The sequence below is a fragment of the Amblyomma maculatum genome, chromosome 3 (assembly GCF_055883805.1).
Source record: "Amblyomma maculatum isolate TAMU_Amacu chromosome 3, ASM5588380v1, whole genome shotgun sequence".
Lineage (NCBI taxonomy): Eukaryota > Metazoa > Arthropoda > Arachnida > Ixodida > Ixodidae > Amblyomma > Amblyomma maculatum.
The window spans coordinates 121,365,167-121,384,217 of NC_139346.1; the positions used below are offsets into that span (position 1 = coordinate 121,365,167).

The following is a 19,051-nucleotide window of genomic DNA, read 5'->3' on the forward strand; positions in this document are numbered from 1 at the left end:
CGCGATAAACGCAAGGATGGGATGAGGGCTTCCACTGGACCCTCAAATCCAGCGTTCGCCATTTCCTGGAGACCATGGCCAATTAACACGTCGGGACGGTTGGAGCGGGTGTTGTCTTGATTCTAGTGGCCATCAGGTAGGTCGGTTTGTTCAGTTCAGTTTTGAGCTTCTACTGCTTATCATACCTTGTGATAAGGAGTGACAACGGGGCTAGAGAGAGCAGCTGGTCAAGTCGAGTCAAGTTCAGCTAATAAAAATCTGGGCGACAAAATCCAGATGCTCGCAGTCAAAACCAATGCGGCGGAAGGTTTTGCTTCAGAGGACAAAATTTGCACAGATGAAGCGCCTCGCACCTACACTAAAATGTTTTGGGCCGACCAGCAAATACGGCGAAATGGAAAAAATAGTACAGCGCGATGACATGATGATGTTGCATGCTTAATGCTTAATGGACAGTGGGCTTAGAGCTAGCAGTCCAACCCACACTACCGCCCGCTTCATCATCTTCATAATTAGAGCCATATACAATAATGTCACGTGGTAGTCATAGAGCCGCCAGTAAGCAACTGAAATGGCCAGCGGTGCACTGAAACTATTGGTCTGACTTCGCGCCCGCAAAAAAATAAAGTAACACGGCGGCGTCGAAAGCAGCAACAGTACTCGTCGGTCATCGATGTAGGAATGCCCGTTGTATTCGCCAATGCTCCCTTTAAATTCGGCGCGGAAACATCTAGATACACCAGCCAAGGGATATTGGAAAAGTCCGGAATAACACGGAAACAGATCTACTTCCCTGCGATCATTCCAGGCTAATCTCGGCGCATCTCGCACTACAAAGAAAGTCATAAAGGCGCATTTTGCGATGCCGAGCATGAACACTCAAAGTGACAAAGACGCAGGCCGGTGGTTTATTGAAAACAGCAAACAATAGTTTCAATGGTTCTCGAGAATATTGCTTTCACAGTGACACCCTATTCATATGCAAGGGTTTCACACATGTATAAACACAAGCAGTTGGTGGTGTAAAATACTGCCATGGTTCAGTAGGATCAAAAATTCTAGACCAAATCTGTACCACGTATTTCTTGCTGCTATTTGAACACTGAATTTATGGATGCTTACGACGTGCTTATATTAGCTGCGGGCCAGCTTCGACTCAACTTTTCTGCGTATATCACCTGAGCATCCCCAAAATGCGACCTTAAAGTATATGTCTCCAGAAACAGTCTGCAATTAATACAACTTTCCTTATCAGAACCGACGGTACATGTGGTCGTTTCATAAATGCAAATTACGCCTCCTAATGCACCATGCTTGCTCAGTTTGCACATCACGTTCAGCTAAGCAAACCTAGCAAAATAAATTCAGGACTTCTGTCGCTGTTGTGATCCGCGCCGCTGCCGAAATACCATGGCAAATGAAATTACATAACGCAAACCACTGAAAAGCATCCCCTGTGTCTGGCGCCACACGTTTTCTTAGCCTGGTCTGTCTGCGCAGCTGCGTTGCACACATCCGGTGTAGCTGCGCAGAACAACCTCTGCCTAGAGCTGCGCTGTTCTGGGAATGGAAGGCTGGCAGGTGGCATTGAATGTCACAGGAGAGTGAATGCTCCGCACCGTTTCTCCGGGGAACCAGATGTGGGCATTTTGCAGACTCGTACATACACCGACAGAGGAGCACAGAAAAGCAGCTGGTCGTGTCTGGTCGAATTTTGGGTATGGTCAAAACCATACACACAATTCTCGTCAGATCATGCTTACAGTTTACCCTGTCTGCTTCCTTCACATATTTTCTTATTGACACATTATCCTCTGCAACTGGATTCTACAGCCTGCCAGCTACCATTCCAGTCTAAAAGAATCATTTGACTTTCGCTTATAATCACGTCTTTGATGTCACTACTACCAATAAGAACGTTTGAGCGACCTACCTCAGCGAAATGCGCATGATCATAAAGTTCGATATTAAGCATAACTTCACGCTTATACTCTGGTCTTCTAGGCACTGAGGCAGTGTCATTCTTACCGTGGACTTCGTCAATACGCTATTGAAATCCGTACTGGCAGTTCAACAATTTCGAAGCTTGAATTTTATTCAAAGGCTTTCAATGCTAGATTAAAAAGATGTTGGCGGAGGTCGTGTTTAGGTGTACATCAAAGATCAAGCAATAATATTTTCTATTACGTATTGTTCTACCGATAGTCATGGGAAGAAATAAAAATTTTTAATGACCGACATGTGATTGCGTCATTGCATTTTCTTTTGCAATTTCTAGCCATTAGACTTGGCACCGCGTGGTGTTCAGTGCTTGAAAGCATAAAGAGCTTTTTCTTTCTACTACTTCCTGCGTTTCTGTATGCTGCGTTGCGAAAAACAGAAACAGCTATTTGACTCATCAGCACACGTGTCATCATCCGCTTGCGCAACATGCTGCAGAGAGTGCCTTTTTTTCGTGAATTCTTTGCGAGCGAGCTAGTATCAACTCAGCAACCGTGCTGCTTTCTCGCGCCTGCACCACTGCACAGCGCAAGCTAAATTTTCTTATTTTACTCAGATCGGTGCTAAACATCCAACAAAAGAAGATAGTCATCTACGGACCATTGCTTCAGCTTGCAAGTGTCAGGATGGCTCAGAATGTAAGACTGAATCTTTCTAGCATTTTAATAGTATCGGAATGTGTGAAATGTTTTTTGTCGTACGACTGTTTTCAGTGTCTTTGATAGGCTTCACCTTTTTCTTGCGTGTCTGCTTCAAAGCAAATTCTTCAGTACCGATTTACTTTTTATACAGACGAAGGTTGGATCGAGTCATACTTCCAGTAATGTTTGCAGGCACGTTCATCGGTTGTTTGTATATCGAGTATTTTTCTATCAACTTATCGGTAGCGTGGACATGATTTATTGCCAACGGGTCTTTAAGAAAGCCAGACTAAACCATTTTAGCACGAATCTGCTTTTTTAGTGTAAGAGCTGAGAAACTGTTATGCTTGTTTCTGACTTCTGATGGGCCCCCAGATGCTGACGTCATAGTCCGCGTGCAGTGGCATAAGTTATTTGAACAGGGCTCCACGCGCTATCATCGGTCCAACCAGGTTAAGCCCTGAGTGAAGCCTAGAAACCTCCTATAACACTTGTATGCCCGCTTCCAATATTTTCACACTAGAATAAAACTGTCGGAGCTAAGCGGTCTCTAACCGAGACATTTTCTGTTGGAAACAAGCACGGAATGAAATTTCAAAGCAAGTTGAAAGCAAGTATGGAACGTCGTAACCATAGCCGCATCTGATCGTCCCGCTTGCGGACGGTAACGCATTCGCCCGCTGTGGATTGCACGTTGTCGTATATATCAAATTTAATCTGTGCCCAAAAGCTTTCACACGTCGTCCGCCTTTATTTACATTGAAGAGCTATCAATTTTGTTCTTGAAATCTTAGGTTCTCCTGAGTGTATTATCGATTACCTTAGTTGTGATAGCGTGAGAAAAAAATGAGACATTTTGCGTAGCGTCATGTCGCGCAAATTATTCTAGACTAGCCGATTTGTTAAACCATTAATAGCTACCGATAAATGTGCACCCAATGCGTGTTAAAAATAACGCAAATCTTGCAATGCGCACTTCAGTAAAACATCTTGTGCTACTTTCGAGGTAGCTGTCCCGCCGAAGAGATGCGTAATCTTTCTTTTTCTTTTGCAACAGTGCGAAAATGCTGTTACACTAAAAAGTTAGGTATTATTGTTGTTACTGCGTCTCCTTGGTTAGCAGTGCTAACAATTATAAGGCACTAGTTAAAATATTTCTGCAACAAAACTGGTGGAGTAAAAGATTATGGAAGAGCGCGACACTCACTCGGAAGAAACAAACGTAAATCTGCTTGTGCACAGTGCATTCCGTAACTGACAAAGAAAGACTTTGAACGATAATCAAACATCAGCAATATTATCAAGACTACCGGAAGTGTGTTCTTTGATCGTTTTCTCATGCGCCGGTAAATGATCCTCATGTCGATGAAGCCTTATTTTAAGCACTACTGGAGAGAAGTTGTGTGTTTAACTACACTCTTAACCTGCTTCCACAGAGGCTCCGGTCATAAGTGGAACTGTTTTAAATGTTTCACTTATAACTGGAACTTATGTTGAACCAGATTAGGAGTGTAAATGACTCCCGCACAAACTGCTCCGGCATACTTTTACCGAAGACAATGAAAAGACAGCTCATATTGAAGCGAGCTTTCAAGTTCTCCTGTGTCTGCTGCACAAAAAGCAAAAGCAATGGAGCCTGGGGCAAATAGTGTTATGACTTAGTCACCTTACAAGGTCACGCTAGACGCAGCAAAAGATATCGAGAAATAACGTGATGTTAGCAGAAAACCAAAAAAAAACAGATTAGAGTGTTCGTGGCAGTGTTTAAGCCAAAAGAAAATATTCTGGAGAGCAATCGGTTAGACATGTGACTAGGAGTGCCTCTTCTACAAACAATTAGGCGCCACAACAGCGCTTTGCTGTGTGTGTGGATTCACTATAGAATGTGCACCGAATGCACTCATGAAGAGTGCTCAGGGGCCGGCGGCCTCCGAGAGCAAGAAGCGAATATTTTGTTTGCAATAGAAAAAATATTTTGTTTTGTCCGGCCTTGTGCCTCGTTTCGCCCAAGAGATCACCGTGAAATGACACAATTGGGACCTTTTTCTAAGTCTTGATTCTTCGTAAGTTTAATGTTGCAATAATTTTCAAATTTGCTGACAGCTTGGCGAATATGTCAATATAGGTTTGTGTTCAACTTTTCGAGATTTACAATAAGAAAAACAACGCGACTTTTGCCACTTTTTTGTCGGTTTACCCGGCCTCACCCTAATACCTTGTGCGTTCTGAAGAGTTAGTTGATCGAAGTGTGGCCACGAAATTGTGTGCGCCAATTGTGGCAGCTATAAGGAAGTGTGAAGAGCTACGAATCTGTGCCAAAAACATTTAGAGGGCACTTTGGGCCACCAATTGGGATGAGGCGAAAACCTTTGTTCTAAAGCCACTTATTCCTGGTTTGCTGCGTCTGGTTCTTTGTGCCGTGTTGTGCGGCGATCGGGAAAGCGCCAAATGAAAGGGAGCAGCACGGCCGCCAGGATCGGATACTCGGCGGGGTCAGTTTCGTATATGCGTGAATCGCCTCGTGAAGTCGTTAATGATGCCGAGCCTGACGTCATGGCCAGATGCGACATCACAACGATGTCAGTTCCGGGTATTAAACATAACGGAATGTGACGTCATGATGTCACCCTGTCATGTTAGATGGCGACACCAGGTGATGACGTCACTGTAAGTCATAAGTGCTCACATCACCCACTAACGTCAACTTCACTGTCATCATCACTGTCACTATCGTCGTCATTGGCTTCACTATCACTATCATTATCGGTTACGATCTACCGCTAATTAAAGTTCTTCATTGATAGCTTTAAATGTAAACCGCAGCCCCACGTCCACGAGAAGTGGGACGCACGCACACACGAACAGACGGCACTCGTGAGCCTATAAAGGCTTTCGCCTGAATAATTGTGTGAACACCTGGGTCCTCAGGGTGAATCCCGCTAAAGGGGAGCGGGTCAGTGAGCGCTACGTGAAAGCAGGCTGCTAGCAAGCTCCATGCGAGAAACTCTCAGATGTACACTATCTTCCTGGCGCCGCCTAGAAGCAGTAAATTTTGGTGTTCGCCAATCTATATAACAACTGCTACTAATTTCGTCGAGAGGGATCTCCCATAAGGCGATTTTCAAGCAGTTGTAAGTTCGAAGTTTTATATCAAAGGTCACCGTATATAACTTTAAGGTGTCCAAAGATGTTTGCTAAGCATCGAAATAACGTGTTAGTGTCCGGTTCAATTGGTCCCGATGGCTTTGAAGGTCATCGAATTCTCATATGTTGATCTGATTGTAAGACATTTGAGTAATATTTTACGTGGTAAGTTGTTAAAGGGAGCTCGCTGGTGATAACCGTCTTGTGAACAGGGAACAATTTCGCAGCGACAGTGCTCCTAGGGCGCTTAGGGCCTTATCGATTGTTTTTGGTTAATATAAGGTCTGTTTTGCAATACATTTCTTTTGCCATGTCGGGCGCAGTACCATCGGATCAACTCCAGTCAGCCGTGTTTCGTTCGTACATGTGAGAAGCATTAAACCAGACAAAAACTCGGACCTATATTTTGGGGGATTGTGAAAGAGAAATTAAACATTATCCCCAAATGAACACCACTATATTTGTTAGTATCACAAGCGAAAGGAGCAGTACATATAAAGCTTCTCACGTTCTCCGTGGTCGGAGCATCGACAGAGCCTCAGCCGCGGTATTTCTGTTAATTTTGTTTTTTCAGGATTTGGATACCAATAAAATTTCGACAACCCATGTTTACATGTTGACAATAGTTTTCATTATTTCAAGACCTGATTGCAGAACTGGTGAGTTGTTTTACTACGCAGCGTTTCCGTCAGTGTCTCAATACCGCCAAGGTTGTGCAGATAGCAGATTGGTAAAGAAGATGTGCAGCCAAACTCAAAACACCGCTGAACGTTGGCATATGCGCGACTTATTCGCTGAAATAAATTGCAGGTGTTTTTGAATGTTACTCTCTTGAAGCGTGCGCCATATTTGAAGTTTACCGCTGAATTGTATTTGAAGTACTGGAGGGAGCGAACATTAAAGAAATGTGCACTAGTGTGCTCATTCGGAGGGGAAATACTGGTCATGTTTTGCATGATTTTTGCAGGCATAGTTATATTTCTAGACCGTGTAAGCTAAATAAATCATTTATTGCAGGCATTGTAACTAACAGTGCGGAAGTAGAGAAGTTTAAACTTCTGAACCGCAATGACATCCGAGCATTACAGACTGTCACTAAGTTCATCCCAGCCACATGAGCAGTTAAGAGAAACTCTGTCAAGCATTCATATTTGCAAAATTAAAGCTTTCCTCCTGCTTATATATTACACTCCTGCTGACTCTGCGCTTAAAAGTATATGGTTTCTAGAATTTGGTTCCTAGAAAGGGCTATAGAGTGCAAATATTAAGCGTAACGTTAAGAGATATGAACGTGCAGAGTGTATTAGAGAAATCAGTTGAGTTAATTACATTCTAGTAGAAATCAAAAGGAAAACTGGACATGGACAGGGCATGTAGTGCGTAGAGAGGACAACCGATGGTCGCTAAGGGTAACAAATCGGATTCCAATTGAAGGAAAGCGTAGCAGGGGGCGGCAGAATGTTAGGTTGGCGGATAAGGTTAATACGTTGGCAGGCATCAAGTGGATTCCCAGGACAGGAATAATTGAAGGCATATAAGAGAGGCCTTCGCCCTACAGTAAAAGTAATCTGGTTGATGATGATCTTTTCTAGAATTCATCGTGAAAAGATTCTGCTAGGAAAGGGTATAGGCTTCATGTGCCTTTCCAATTTGCCTTTTTTGACCTCACCCTACTATCTACTGAGGTTGTTCTGTTTGGCTCAGTCTACAGAGCATCTCCGTGAAACTCGTCTCCGGTTCAGTCTCCGATCCAAGTCGAATCTTTGTACTACTAGGCACATTGGGGATATCTTTTCAGTATTGTATCTCTTTCTCTATGTGGTAGGAAAGAAAACGTCTTTCGGTTCAAATTACAAAAGAAATTAACACTCCAAGGAATACACAACAGAGTCCCTGTTTTCTGCTCTGCGGGCTTTCATAAACGCATTGCGTTCTTAGAGTGCCACCTATCTATTCTGAGCACCTTAAATATGGCTGCGTGCTATCTCATTCAGTTTGGCATTTCTGACGGCTTGATCCTAAGATATGGCCGCTAAATCGGCCTTGCGATCGCTTTAGGAAGCTAGGACATCAGGCATTTAGCATATTCTATAGCGGATCATTAAACACATAAATATGGCAACCAAGTTATCGTCTTTCTAGGCAATAGCTAAAAATTGTATTATTAGCAGTTTGCTATTCTATAAATGTATACGTTCAACATCACTGGTTTTCGTTAGCGCGTTTGACATAGTGATTTGATAGGACAGCGCTTCCATATATGCGTGAGAGTGATGTAATAATAGTGCATTCTTTTGGAGAACAAGGAGGAGGAAATGGATTTTTAGCACGTAAAAAATACGACTCGCAATGTTGTCGTCAGGGAATAAAGCAGTTTTAGACGCGGTTGGTGTCCCGTCCTTCTATCACAATATCTAGAAGAAAAGAAGACGCACCAGCCGCGTCTAAGTTTGATTTACTCCCTAACTCCTACATGGGTCTGAGTCTTGTTTGCCGGCCCAAAGTCCTAAGCTTCATCTTCTTCATCCTCCTTTTTTCTAAACGCACGCTCGAATCATCTACAAGCTCACGCTCCACGCCATCAAGTAAGGCGCATTTCAAAACAGCTGCAGAAGCCGGCTAACGAGCTAGTACCATGGAGTCAGTTCATCGCCTGCAACTGTCACACTAAGTCTCTGAATTGTTTTCAACGTCGATTTTTACTGTGCGCTGATTTTGCTTCCTTCCTATGCTTGTTAAAAGGTGGCTGTCATTTTTCGAGGCTACTGAGACTGAACCTCATACTGGTAGGAGGAATTCGACTGAGATGCCTTTAGATTCGACTGATATGCCTCTCATTTTCTATCTTTGTTGTACTTAAATCGCAGCTGTCGGCAGTAACTTCGCTATAAAACCATCCTGGATTTTAGTAGGATGAAAACTATCGAACACTCCAGCATGGCTACTATGAGCTCCACCATTGAATCCTCCAAGAAAATAGGCACGCTTTTTCGACGCAAGCTGCTTTTATGGGCACATATAGACCACGTCAAAAACAAGCTTGCCGCACAGCGCCCTTTATAGACCCGGCTGAGCAGTGACGCTGCTCATCTCATCTAATCAGGCGCTGGCACTCTGTTCGCCCTCAGACAGTTTCGGGTGTTCCTCACAGCTTTTAAAGGCGACTTGTGAGCCATGAAAGAGCTTCCAGAGCCATTTCGTTTGCGGTGAGGAGGTGTGTGAAGAGTTTGCATTTGTTTTGGAGTTTGAAGACGCTCTCACGGGGTGACTAGGTTCATTCACGCTGCTCCGCTATCATACCAAAGCTCTTCAGCCACCCACTACTGCTGCACCCAAATGTTTCATCAGCCCAGCTGTAGAGTTCCCTGCCGTATCCGCATCCTCCTCAAAAAAGTTGCATTACTACCTGGTGAAGTTTCAAGTACTTCTAAAAAAGTGAATATGACTCAGTGCATGGCCATCGGCAAATATTCACCGACGTCCAGAGACTCGAACAACGACCGGTTTGCACTGGAGCCCAGCTCACAAGTGTAGAAAGGTGCAGCTCAAGCTGGAAAAAACAGAGCACCGATGCAGCTTTCAATTTTGTAATTGGTCGAAGGATCTGACTACCAGAAAAGTTACGACGCTGCCCTGAGACTTTGAGTGCATCCGTCAACGGGCGGGAAAGAACACATCAACCACAGCGGCAATCAACACTGCAGTCCAAAGAAACCCCTTAAAGCATGAACCAGTGATCACTGAATCACCGCTACACCAGAATCCAGAACATGCAACCAAGCGTAAATAGACGTAAGCCGAATGTGCCACCGCGTTCACACCAACACCCGGCTTCCCGTTACTTGAGTTAACATTGAGCTCATCGCTAGATAAGTCCTGTTACGTGGAAACTTTGCGCAGAGATATTCATTGCAAATATTAATTTAACGGCCCCAGCGCGATCCCAGCAGTCAACGAGGAGCGGCTACCTTAATTAAAATTCAACACACCTTCAGCAATTATGAATTTTAATGAAATACCGATTCAGATGTAGTGTGTCCGAGAACACGGAAAGGGTCAAGACAATACCACCAGCTCAGAAGCAGACAGAGTCGCACGGAAAGTTTCCCAACTACAGCGCAGTTTGGTGAGCTACTTCATGAACACAGCCTCAAGAGCGATCTTCCAATGAAATCGAGTCTGAGAGCCTTCTAAAATGCCAGACTGACAAGGAGTACCTGACACAGGAAGCCCAGAAGCTGAGAATGGAAGGAATAAAACGGCATTTATCATATCTCAGCAAGGTGAAATAGGCAGCGATAAGGAGGATTATGCTTAGGCCTCCGCAAGTGTTCAACACATTTTCTAAGAATGAAATCACAAAGCAAGAACCTGAAACACTGGCTCCAACTGATGCATCAGCCTCTACAAACCATGCGAAAGAGGCCGAAGTGAAAACGGAAAAGCTCGCCTCTGCTGTTATTAAACAAACGTAACAAATAAGTCCTGTAGTGTTTCGACCCCCTCTGCAGCGCATGCTGTTGTAAACAAAGACAACGGCCCATCGAACAACCTCAATAAGCAGCGGCTACCGTTTCGCAAGCATAGGAAGGAAGTAAGGTCAATACGCAACAAAAGACGCCACTGGAGACTACTCGGACAGCTGCCGTGACAGCGCGACTACTAGAAAACTGCATGCGATGAACTGCCTCCATGCCGAAGCTACTAGCCTCTTGGTCGGCTTCACCAGCTGTCTGACATTAATCTCATTTCAGGGTGTGGAGCGAGTGGACGGTATGCGTATGCGTGTGAAGATCAAGGAAGAGGAAAAAAGACGAGTTTTGTTACTTGGGGCAGGCAAAGGAAACTGAGCACATTGTTGGAAGTCAGGGCGGTATAGACGTGGCTGGCGAGCCTACCTTTTCTAAAGGAGCTTTTATTTTCCTCATGCATAAATTATACACAATAAACATATTTTTCTCTCCTTTTTTACAGAGGCAGCGATTGTCGTAATCAAGCCACCCTCACCTTTCCAAACGGTACTTGTGCCACCTGCGAATTCATTTGGCACAGGATTAACTGGTTTGACTCCTGTAGTTGTGCCACCTGCGAATCCTTTTGGCACGGGATTAGCTGGTTTGCCTATTACTGGCGTTAATACAGCTGCCGGGGGCGTTATTCGTCCAGGATACGGAAACTCCATCATGCCAGTTGCTCCTTCCAACTTCCAAGTAGCTTCTGGAGGTATGTGTTGACGCGGAGTTTCTTTCTTTAAGGAACCTCTTCACTTTCTTCAATCTCGAAAGCAACCTGACACACTTCTGTAGGTTTCCTGAAGTGCCAGGATTCTCATTTTAGTATAAGTCGTAAAGCCGTTCAAAATTTCCGTCGCTGTGACCATGTGTTACTGTGTGTTTGACCGAAAGGCAGAAAAAAACGCTTAATTGGGTAGCAGCGAGAAGGGCTGATCATCAAGGATAAGAGCAGAGTCCTGCTCCGGGACTCAGCCGAATAATTTCAGATTTTTAAGTACAGGTTTTCTGTGTTAGAAAAACGGTTTCTTACGTACGCGCGTGAGAATATATAAAAGACGTATTAACTAGAATGCCGGTTAACTAACATTTATGCTTTATATTTTATTGTTACTGTTCGGTTATTTATTTATTGAGAGTTTGTAGCCTGCATAGTTTTTACACTTCCGAAAGAGTGATTCTAGTCACTTCTGGAGTGCAAGGAACTTCGGGTCAGTACTTTGCCAAAAGAACTGGGCAGCATCTAACAGCGTGCGTACGAGCTTGTGTTACGCTTGAGAGCTTCTAGCCCATCATCCCGTACTGAGCGGCCAGATGGCAGTTTTCGGGTTCGCCAGATCGTTACAAGTGCGTCGCTCTATTACGGGCTTTTTTGGGGCAGGGATTGCTATTGCTAGGGCCACTCAGTTACGTTCTCGCACGAGCATAAATCTAAATTGTCTTGCAATGGAAAGGGGACAGGGATGGCATTTTCGTATATTTAGAAACTGATATCAATGTAATTTTAATTTGCAAACATTGCTGCATGCAACACGCCAAACAGCAACAATTGAAAAAATTAGCTATATAATATTAGCTAGCCATTATGCTAGTAGACACGTCTCCGGTATCGTGGAGCGCCTGACCGCCGATAATTAATTCAAAAATCTCTCTTTTACTAAAACATTACTATTTAAGGATTGCTAACAGTCTGAAAAATTCTTTAGTATATCAAGCAACGTAAACTAAACACACAGCCGAGAGTTAAAAATGTCAGTATTGCCTCTAAAAATTCCAAAAAAGCTTTATATTGAGCCTAGAAGATGTATAATTGATTTCCCAACGTCTTCACTCATTGTATCATACGCCGATGCTGCGATTTTCTCTCTAATTTTATAGGCTGTTCCAAAAATACAAAGGCAGATACTATGCCTTGCTTATTACTTATGCAGTTCGCTAATGACGGCGAGAATGGCACCAGAAAAAAATATTCAGCGAGCGTGCACGACTGCCATCGAATGTGCGCAGATAACTGAGAAGCCTGACCACCTGCCGCCACCAGAAGATGTCCCCAGTATTTTACATAGAAAACTGATTCAGCGGAGACCTACTCAGAAAGAAGGCTGTTGCGAAAGCCCACACTTTGTTCTCGCTTCTTTCCGTCATTAGCATCACAGACTGGATCCAGCGCCATCCTCCCGAGCACTAATCACTTCTTTGTGTCCCACGAAATCGTACTTTGTACCTTCTCATGGTCACCTCAAAGTTTTTAGATGATTGATTGATTGATTGATTGATTGATTGATTGATTGATTGATTGATTGATTGATTGATTGATTGATTGATTGATCTGGTGCACCACAGATGAGCATGCATTTTGTCAACGGGCTGCCATCATGTAAGAAACTTCTCTAAGCCCAAACGCAATAGTCTCCTTGTTGAAGATTCTTGCATGGAATCAGAGTACACACTTGCTGTAGCGTAAAGAGACCATTAAATGTTTAAAATGAGGTTGAACAAAGCGTACAAGATATAACCAATCCCTCAATAGTCACTCCGTCACAAGAACGTTTTAGCTAGCTTCTTGAACACCAGAGGCAGCGGAGATTAAAAAATAGCTCTCCTCATCCCCTCCTCAACTGAAACACTTCGAGAAATCTTAAAAAGTAAACAAATCAGTTCGGGGACTGTGGCTCTTCCACAAAAATGTTATCTGCATACGTTCGGTTTGCAGACTTACAGTTGTTACACCTGTCATCGCGAGTGTGATTTTTGCCTTCCCCACATTCATTGGTCACTGCCTTTTTCTACCTTCCCGTCTTCGTTGTGTGCTATAATCGATCCGGAGCTCGAATCTTTACTACCGCCAGTGACTGCTGAGGTGGACATAATTGCGATATCTCAACAGCAGTGCGCCGCAACTTCTTTCTGCTCAGTGGCTGCATTTCATCAAGTTAAACAGCGATTCCAGCTAAGAAGTGCCTCTGAACACAACCTAAAGGTAACACACATTCACTGAAGGCGAGAAGTTGGAGGTAATGTCATAGTGTGAGCGTTGCCATGCGTCATCTTTTGATATCGCCTCCCGCCTCTGTTCACAAATGGTTTTACGACTTTTTGGATTAAAGGAAAAGTGCGCCCTATAGGAAAGCATATCCCCAGGGAATACGTTAGTATATAGATTTTTATTATTATTTTGAGTTCAAAAACATACAGAATGAAAACCTACAAACAGAATTCGAACTGATAATTCCGTGCTTAACTTCGTAGCGTGAAGGCATTGCGCTACAGAAGCAACAATGGCGGAAGAAAGAACCACTCTATAGATCTGTTTAAATAGAAACAGAAGGTAGAGGTTGGGAAGGCGTCAGCACGAACTTCGGGGACCATGAATATCCAGGGCTACACAGACCCATGCAATGGTTCGAGATTGAATGTCAAAGTCGTCGCTGGATTTTACTTTATTCCCCGCGCAAGGGAGAGAGCAGACATGAGTTTTATGAGGTGAAGATGGGCCAGAAAACTCCATATTATGTGATTTAATGATGAAATTTCAAAGCAGATGCAATAGGTCGCGACATTTTTTGTATTATGAAATTTGGAATCGTGCCTTTAATCTCACTGTTATTCGTTTTACCGATATTTCTTCTGTCGGCTGGTGACACTGATCGGCGGACCCTACCGTTGAGAGGACCTAATCATGCGTGACATGGACATCGAGCCCCAATTTACCATATTAACAGGGGTAGCCGTGGTTTTTGTAAATCGCGGTTACTGTTAATCGTGGTTCGCCTTTGTCACACAGGCTGCCATCGCTCTCGATTACGGTAAACAATGCCGCCTTGGTTGCAATTTAAAAACTGGCTCGATCACCGGTATAGCAGCGGTACAGCAGGTCAAGCTGCATGTAAACTGTTGTTATTTTAAATACAGTGGTAATAAAGCCATTCGAAGGGATATGAATAGGGCGCTCAGGCTCCGTCCAACCACTGCACTCTCAGCTACCGAACCTCCCGCAAATAACATCGAAATTATTCGTTCATGGTGATCGCTGACCCACACCTTGTTGCTGACAAAAGTGATATAGGTTCGATACAAGCAAGTTTCAACTCACAGCCGCACAGCAGCTACCGCCTGTAAATTTTGGCTCAACACTTCAGCTTGTACGCTAGCCACGCTGCTGCGAGCGCTGTGAACTCAATCGCATCCTCCTTTTTATAAGGAAGAATAAGCTCGACGATAAAACAGTGCATGCGTAAAATATGCGATCTTGCGCGAACCAACTGCAAAGCGCCGTCCTCTGTTGCTTCGATACAAAACAAAGTATACCCGGGAAGAGCGCACGACCATAGCGCGTCACTCGCAGTTCTCGTGGCCGGCCCCTCTGTGAAAGTCTCGTGGTATCCGGTGCTGTGAAAATAACGAAATTGTGCGCCTTCAAACGTAGCTTGGAGCAGACTTTTTCTGGCATAAGTTTCATTGTATTAACAGTACTCCGTACACGCGATCGAACTTGAAAAAATTTAGTAAAGGGACCGGTTAGCTGGCACTGCGCTTGAAAGTTATATAAAAGCTGCTTCGGACAGCACTGTAGACATCGCCTATTTTAAGTCCTATTCTTAAAATATGGTGTAGATTTGAAGGGTACGGCAAGCTCATGCGCTTATCGCACTCGGACACCAATCTATATTTTCAGACCACTGCTAGACGCCGCCACTTGCAAGTTATGGAACCAGGTTCGATAAGCTCAAGGGTTCATGCTACATGCGAGCAGACGACTCCACAGCTGCCGGAAGTGTACCCGCGACATCCCGGCCGTCGTGGCTGCAGAACTCAGCAGCTTCTAGTTGCCTGTCGCTAACCAGGACATCACCATATTCGTGAAATATGAAGTAAAAAGGGTATAGTTGAAAAGGCACCACCCCTCTCCACTCAATCTGACAGCGAATTTCAAAATCGCGTTTTTAATCCAAGATTACCCCGAAAGGAGATGCCGTCATGAAATTAGCAGACGCCTGCTTCTGGGAAAGGGAGCCATGGTTAGCCTTGACCGCCTAGTAAAAGCAGAGAAATTAATCTGTCAACCAAGATCCGTATAGCTCGTGCTATATGGTCTTTCCAGTTGTGACGTATGGATGCGAGAGCTGGACTGTGAAGAAGGCTGACCGCCTTAGAATTGACTCGTTTGAATGGTGGTGCTGGCGGAGACTCATGAGAGTTCCTTGGACTGCCAGAAAATCAAATCAGTCGATATTGTCGACTATAAACCCTGACTGCTCATTGGAGGGTCCAATTCTAAAGTTAAAGCTCAGATACTTTGGTCATCTGATGAGAAGAGAGGAGTCGCTGGAGAAAGATTTGATTTTGGGAAAGGTTGAGGGTCGCCGGAGAAGGGGTAGGCAGCGAACGCGATGGTTAGATGGCATCCTCTAGGAGCTGCAGATGAAGTTCTGTGATGTTAGAAAGATAGTGAGAGACCGAAAAGCTTGACGTGACATGGTCTATAGGGTCACGAAGAGTCGGACACGACTGAACGGCTGAACTGACTGAATAAATTGCTCCCTTCGTTCCAATGTGTTATATTTCGGAAGAATGCCCAAAGGCATCCATGCTACACATTTATCGCCTTTATAAGAGGTATTTGCCGACATTTCGTGGTCCCTTCAATTTAGATGCGGTGGCACTATGAGGGATAGATGTCTCAATCTCAAATTCTGTCTCCTGAGGGCTTATTCATAGGCACACAGTAGCATTCATACTAGCTGGGCCTGGTAGCCAAATTGCAGGTTTGTATTTGGCTGACTGACCACTTTTTTTTTCTTTGCCGTGAGCAAATAAAAGTTCAAAACGAATACGCATCGAGCAACGTTATCTTCACTTATCAAAATTGCATGATGCATCAAATATATTTTGATGAAATTCATTTGGTTCCCATGTAGGTTCAAACAACATAACGGTAATTAATTGAAATATATTTTTTTGCGAAGCTTGTTATGTGTTCGCTGTACCCGCCTGCTACATTTAACGGATGGGGGAGACAAATCTAGATGCGCTCCAGATGAGCAAATATGGATGCAACTTATCTCGACGCGCATTAAATCGACCTAAGCTGTTATTTCCAAATTCTCATTGGCAACCAGTTCAATACAGTACATAGGACGAATGAAAACAATATGAACTATGCGTCACTTCTTCTGGGGGGTTCCTTTAGAATAAAACGTGGAGCTTACAGTACACGATCTCATGATACCTACCAGCTTCCCGCACGCACTATATGCAGAGGAGCTTATACAGTAGTGCCTATGGAAACAAAAATTTGCTGTACATCTCTTCGAGCCGCCTGCACTAAAGCACAATAGAGCACCTCTAAATTCTCTGAAAGCCACCGATCAAACTGTGTATGTTATGTTATGCAGAGCATAGAAACCGAGGTAATGATCCGTGAAAGAAATGAATTTTCTGCCATTTTTTACGACAAATGAGTGCTTGACTTTAAGTAGGCCTGATTGCAAAATATCAGATATCTGTAACCAGCAAAGCAGCAACAGTGGCTGTGTGCTAGTGGGCTCATGTCCACCAGGGATTGTAATTCCTATAAAGCTGAGGAATTCTATTTATCTCAAGTGTAGGTTTAATCGATAACACTGATGACCATCTAGAACAGCCGCAGTATCTGAAGCTGTCGTGCGACCATTTCTTTTGTTAATGTATTATTCTCCAAGCTCATGGCTAAAATAAACATCATTTTACGTTGAAAAACGAACGTGCCCACAAATTATCAACACGTTTGTGTGCTGAAAGGGTCATTTTGAATCAATTATAAGTAGAGTAATTCTTATACAGTCATCCTCAAACTATTGCTGTTTACTGCACTCCCTTCGGGGTCTTTCAAAGTAGCTCAGGGGCCTAGACAATACCATTTAGTGCTTTTGGTGTAATGTCTAAAAGGCTTGTAGAGAACCTTTCACTTTGCTTTCGCTCGCTGCTCATGTACGCGGTTGCGTTTCTTCTTCGAATGAAATGTTCGAGTACACAACAGTATATCATATGGCCACAACAGCTTTAAATAATCTTTATTAGTAGCTGCGAACAGAGTAACACAACGAATATTCAGTTGAAAGGCATTTTAAATACTGCCCGTTGGTTGGCAGTAGTCCAATAAATGTTGTGTTTCTACGCGGTTCCTAATGACCAGTTTAAACGTTTTAAACTGGTATTTGGAGATATGTATTTTTTTTTTACTTTGCTTCCATACAATTAAGTCCACGTCTCGGAAAACTTAAACCTTATTAACAGAACCTGCAGGCATTTGGAATATATGCAGACTTCCAGGAAGCGCAAGCTGTCTTCCCACATTGTGTCCTTTTCTCCCTTATCCTTTGCAAACTGTTGCAGTGATCGTGACGGATAGCAACGGCATAGGGAACCTTGGAGGCGGCCTGAAGCCAGGCCCATTGGTCGTTATTAACAAAGACACCCTTGACAATATAGCCTCCACTATAACTGAAGCTAAACCGCCTGCACCGATACCGCCAGAAGCACCAGTGGACCCGCCACCACCAGCAGAGCCAGAAGAACCAGAAGATCCTCCACCGGAGGATCCGCCAGCGCCAGAAGAGCCTGCAGAAGCGGAAGACCCGCCTGCGGAGGATCCACCGGCGGAGTGAAGCGACAGTGATCTTAGAAATCGCTAAAATAAGTAGACTTACGTCCCCAGTGACACCCTCAGCACAACTGATGCATATACATTCCCCGCAGACGTTACAGACATTTTTAACCTTCCTTCCATGCATTATACGAGCAGCCCATTGGTCCTGTAGGTAAACGCTGACAAGACGATAACAATATAGCAACTCTTTACACTGAGGTCCTTGTATGTCTTCACCGCCGTAAATAATAAACCATTTATTTCACTCTTGCATCATACCTCACGGCTGTTCTAGTGGCCCCACGTTTCGCATTAAAATTACTGCTCTTTCTCTGTCACAAAGGGCGTCCACCTGGTGTTGTGTGATGCCGCCTCCTCCCTCAAAGAGGTCTTCACTACTGGCCTACCTACAATGGTTATTTACCACACTTTCTCCCCCTGAACTCTGCATCCATCAATAAATACACTCCCAGCCTACAGAATGTCATACCATTGCGAACGTCCTACCTTCATTTCCCAGAATATCTCCAGTTACTACCCACACCCCACCGAGATGTGCTCAACGTCAACAACCATTACCCACCACCTTTGCCTTCCATCCTCCAGCACGCATCTTCCATCCTCCTGATATTAAAAAATGGCACAACTGTTACTGACGGTAGACACGAATATTCAGTTGTAGCAAAAAGGTTAAAAAGAAAAGATCAGCACTAAAATTTACTGTTACCATGTTCATCCTGTTTTCTAAAGTCCGTCAAAATATTGGGTTATTGCGATGCTACAAAAACTGCCACGATATTGCAAGTAGCCTGTTTGTAATAATTATTGTTCACGTTTCAATATGAACAAGTGTTCTATATGCTGCTTGCTTAGGCAAAGCTCAGCTACCTCGTGGAACATGTATTCACGGGATTTAGTGGCGTATTGAAACACGTCATTCATGTTAACTAGTAGACGTGATAATTCTAGTCATTTTATTTATTAATTCGTCCGGTTAACTGTGTATATATTTATTATACGCTTATAGATTTTGAAGTCTAAATTAACGAGAGTGTAATGTTATCAGGAGTGACATCACACCTCTAGCCGATTGCAAGCAGGTCCTTTCATACAAAAAAGAGGTACAC

At 43.8% G+C, this 19,051-nt stretch overlaps 1 protein-coding gene across 1 annotated transcript; it reads left to right on the forward strand.

Annotated features, from left to right (window-relative positions):
* The first annotated feature begins 2,486 nt into the window (after positions 1-2,486).
* LOC146195839 (uncharacterized) lies at positions 2,487-18,266 on the forward strand. Its single transcript, XM_084596293.1, has 4 exons — positions 2,487-2,639; positions 6,361-6,445; positions 10,761-11,009; positions 17,672-18,266. Exons 1-4 carry the CDS (start codon positions 2,628-2,630, stop codon positions 17,941-17,943), a joined length of 618 nt encoding a protein of 205 aa, XP_084452419.1. The 5' UTR covers positions 2,487-2,627; the 3' UTR covers positions 17,944-18,266.
* The last annotated feature ends 785 nt before the right edge of the window (positions 18,267-19,051 follow it).

Excerpts from the sequence above, each read along its gene's own strand:
- LOC146195839 (XM_084596293.1), top strand. Across the intron at positions 6,446-10,760 it reads AAGACCTGATTGCAGAACTG|AGGCAGCGATTGTCGTAATC; the intron begins GTGAGTTGTTTT and ends CCTTTTTTACAG. Across the intron at positions 11,010-17,671 it reads CTTCCAAGTAGCTTCTGGAG|TGATCGTGACGGATAGCAAC; the intron begins GTATGTGTTGAC and ends AAACTGTTGCAG.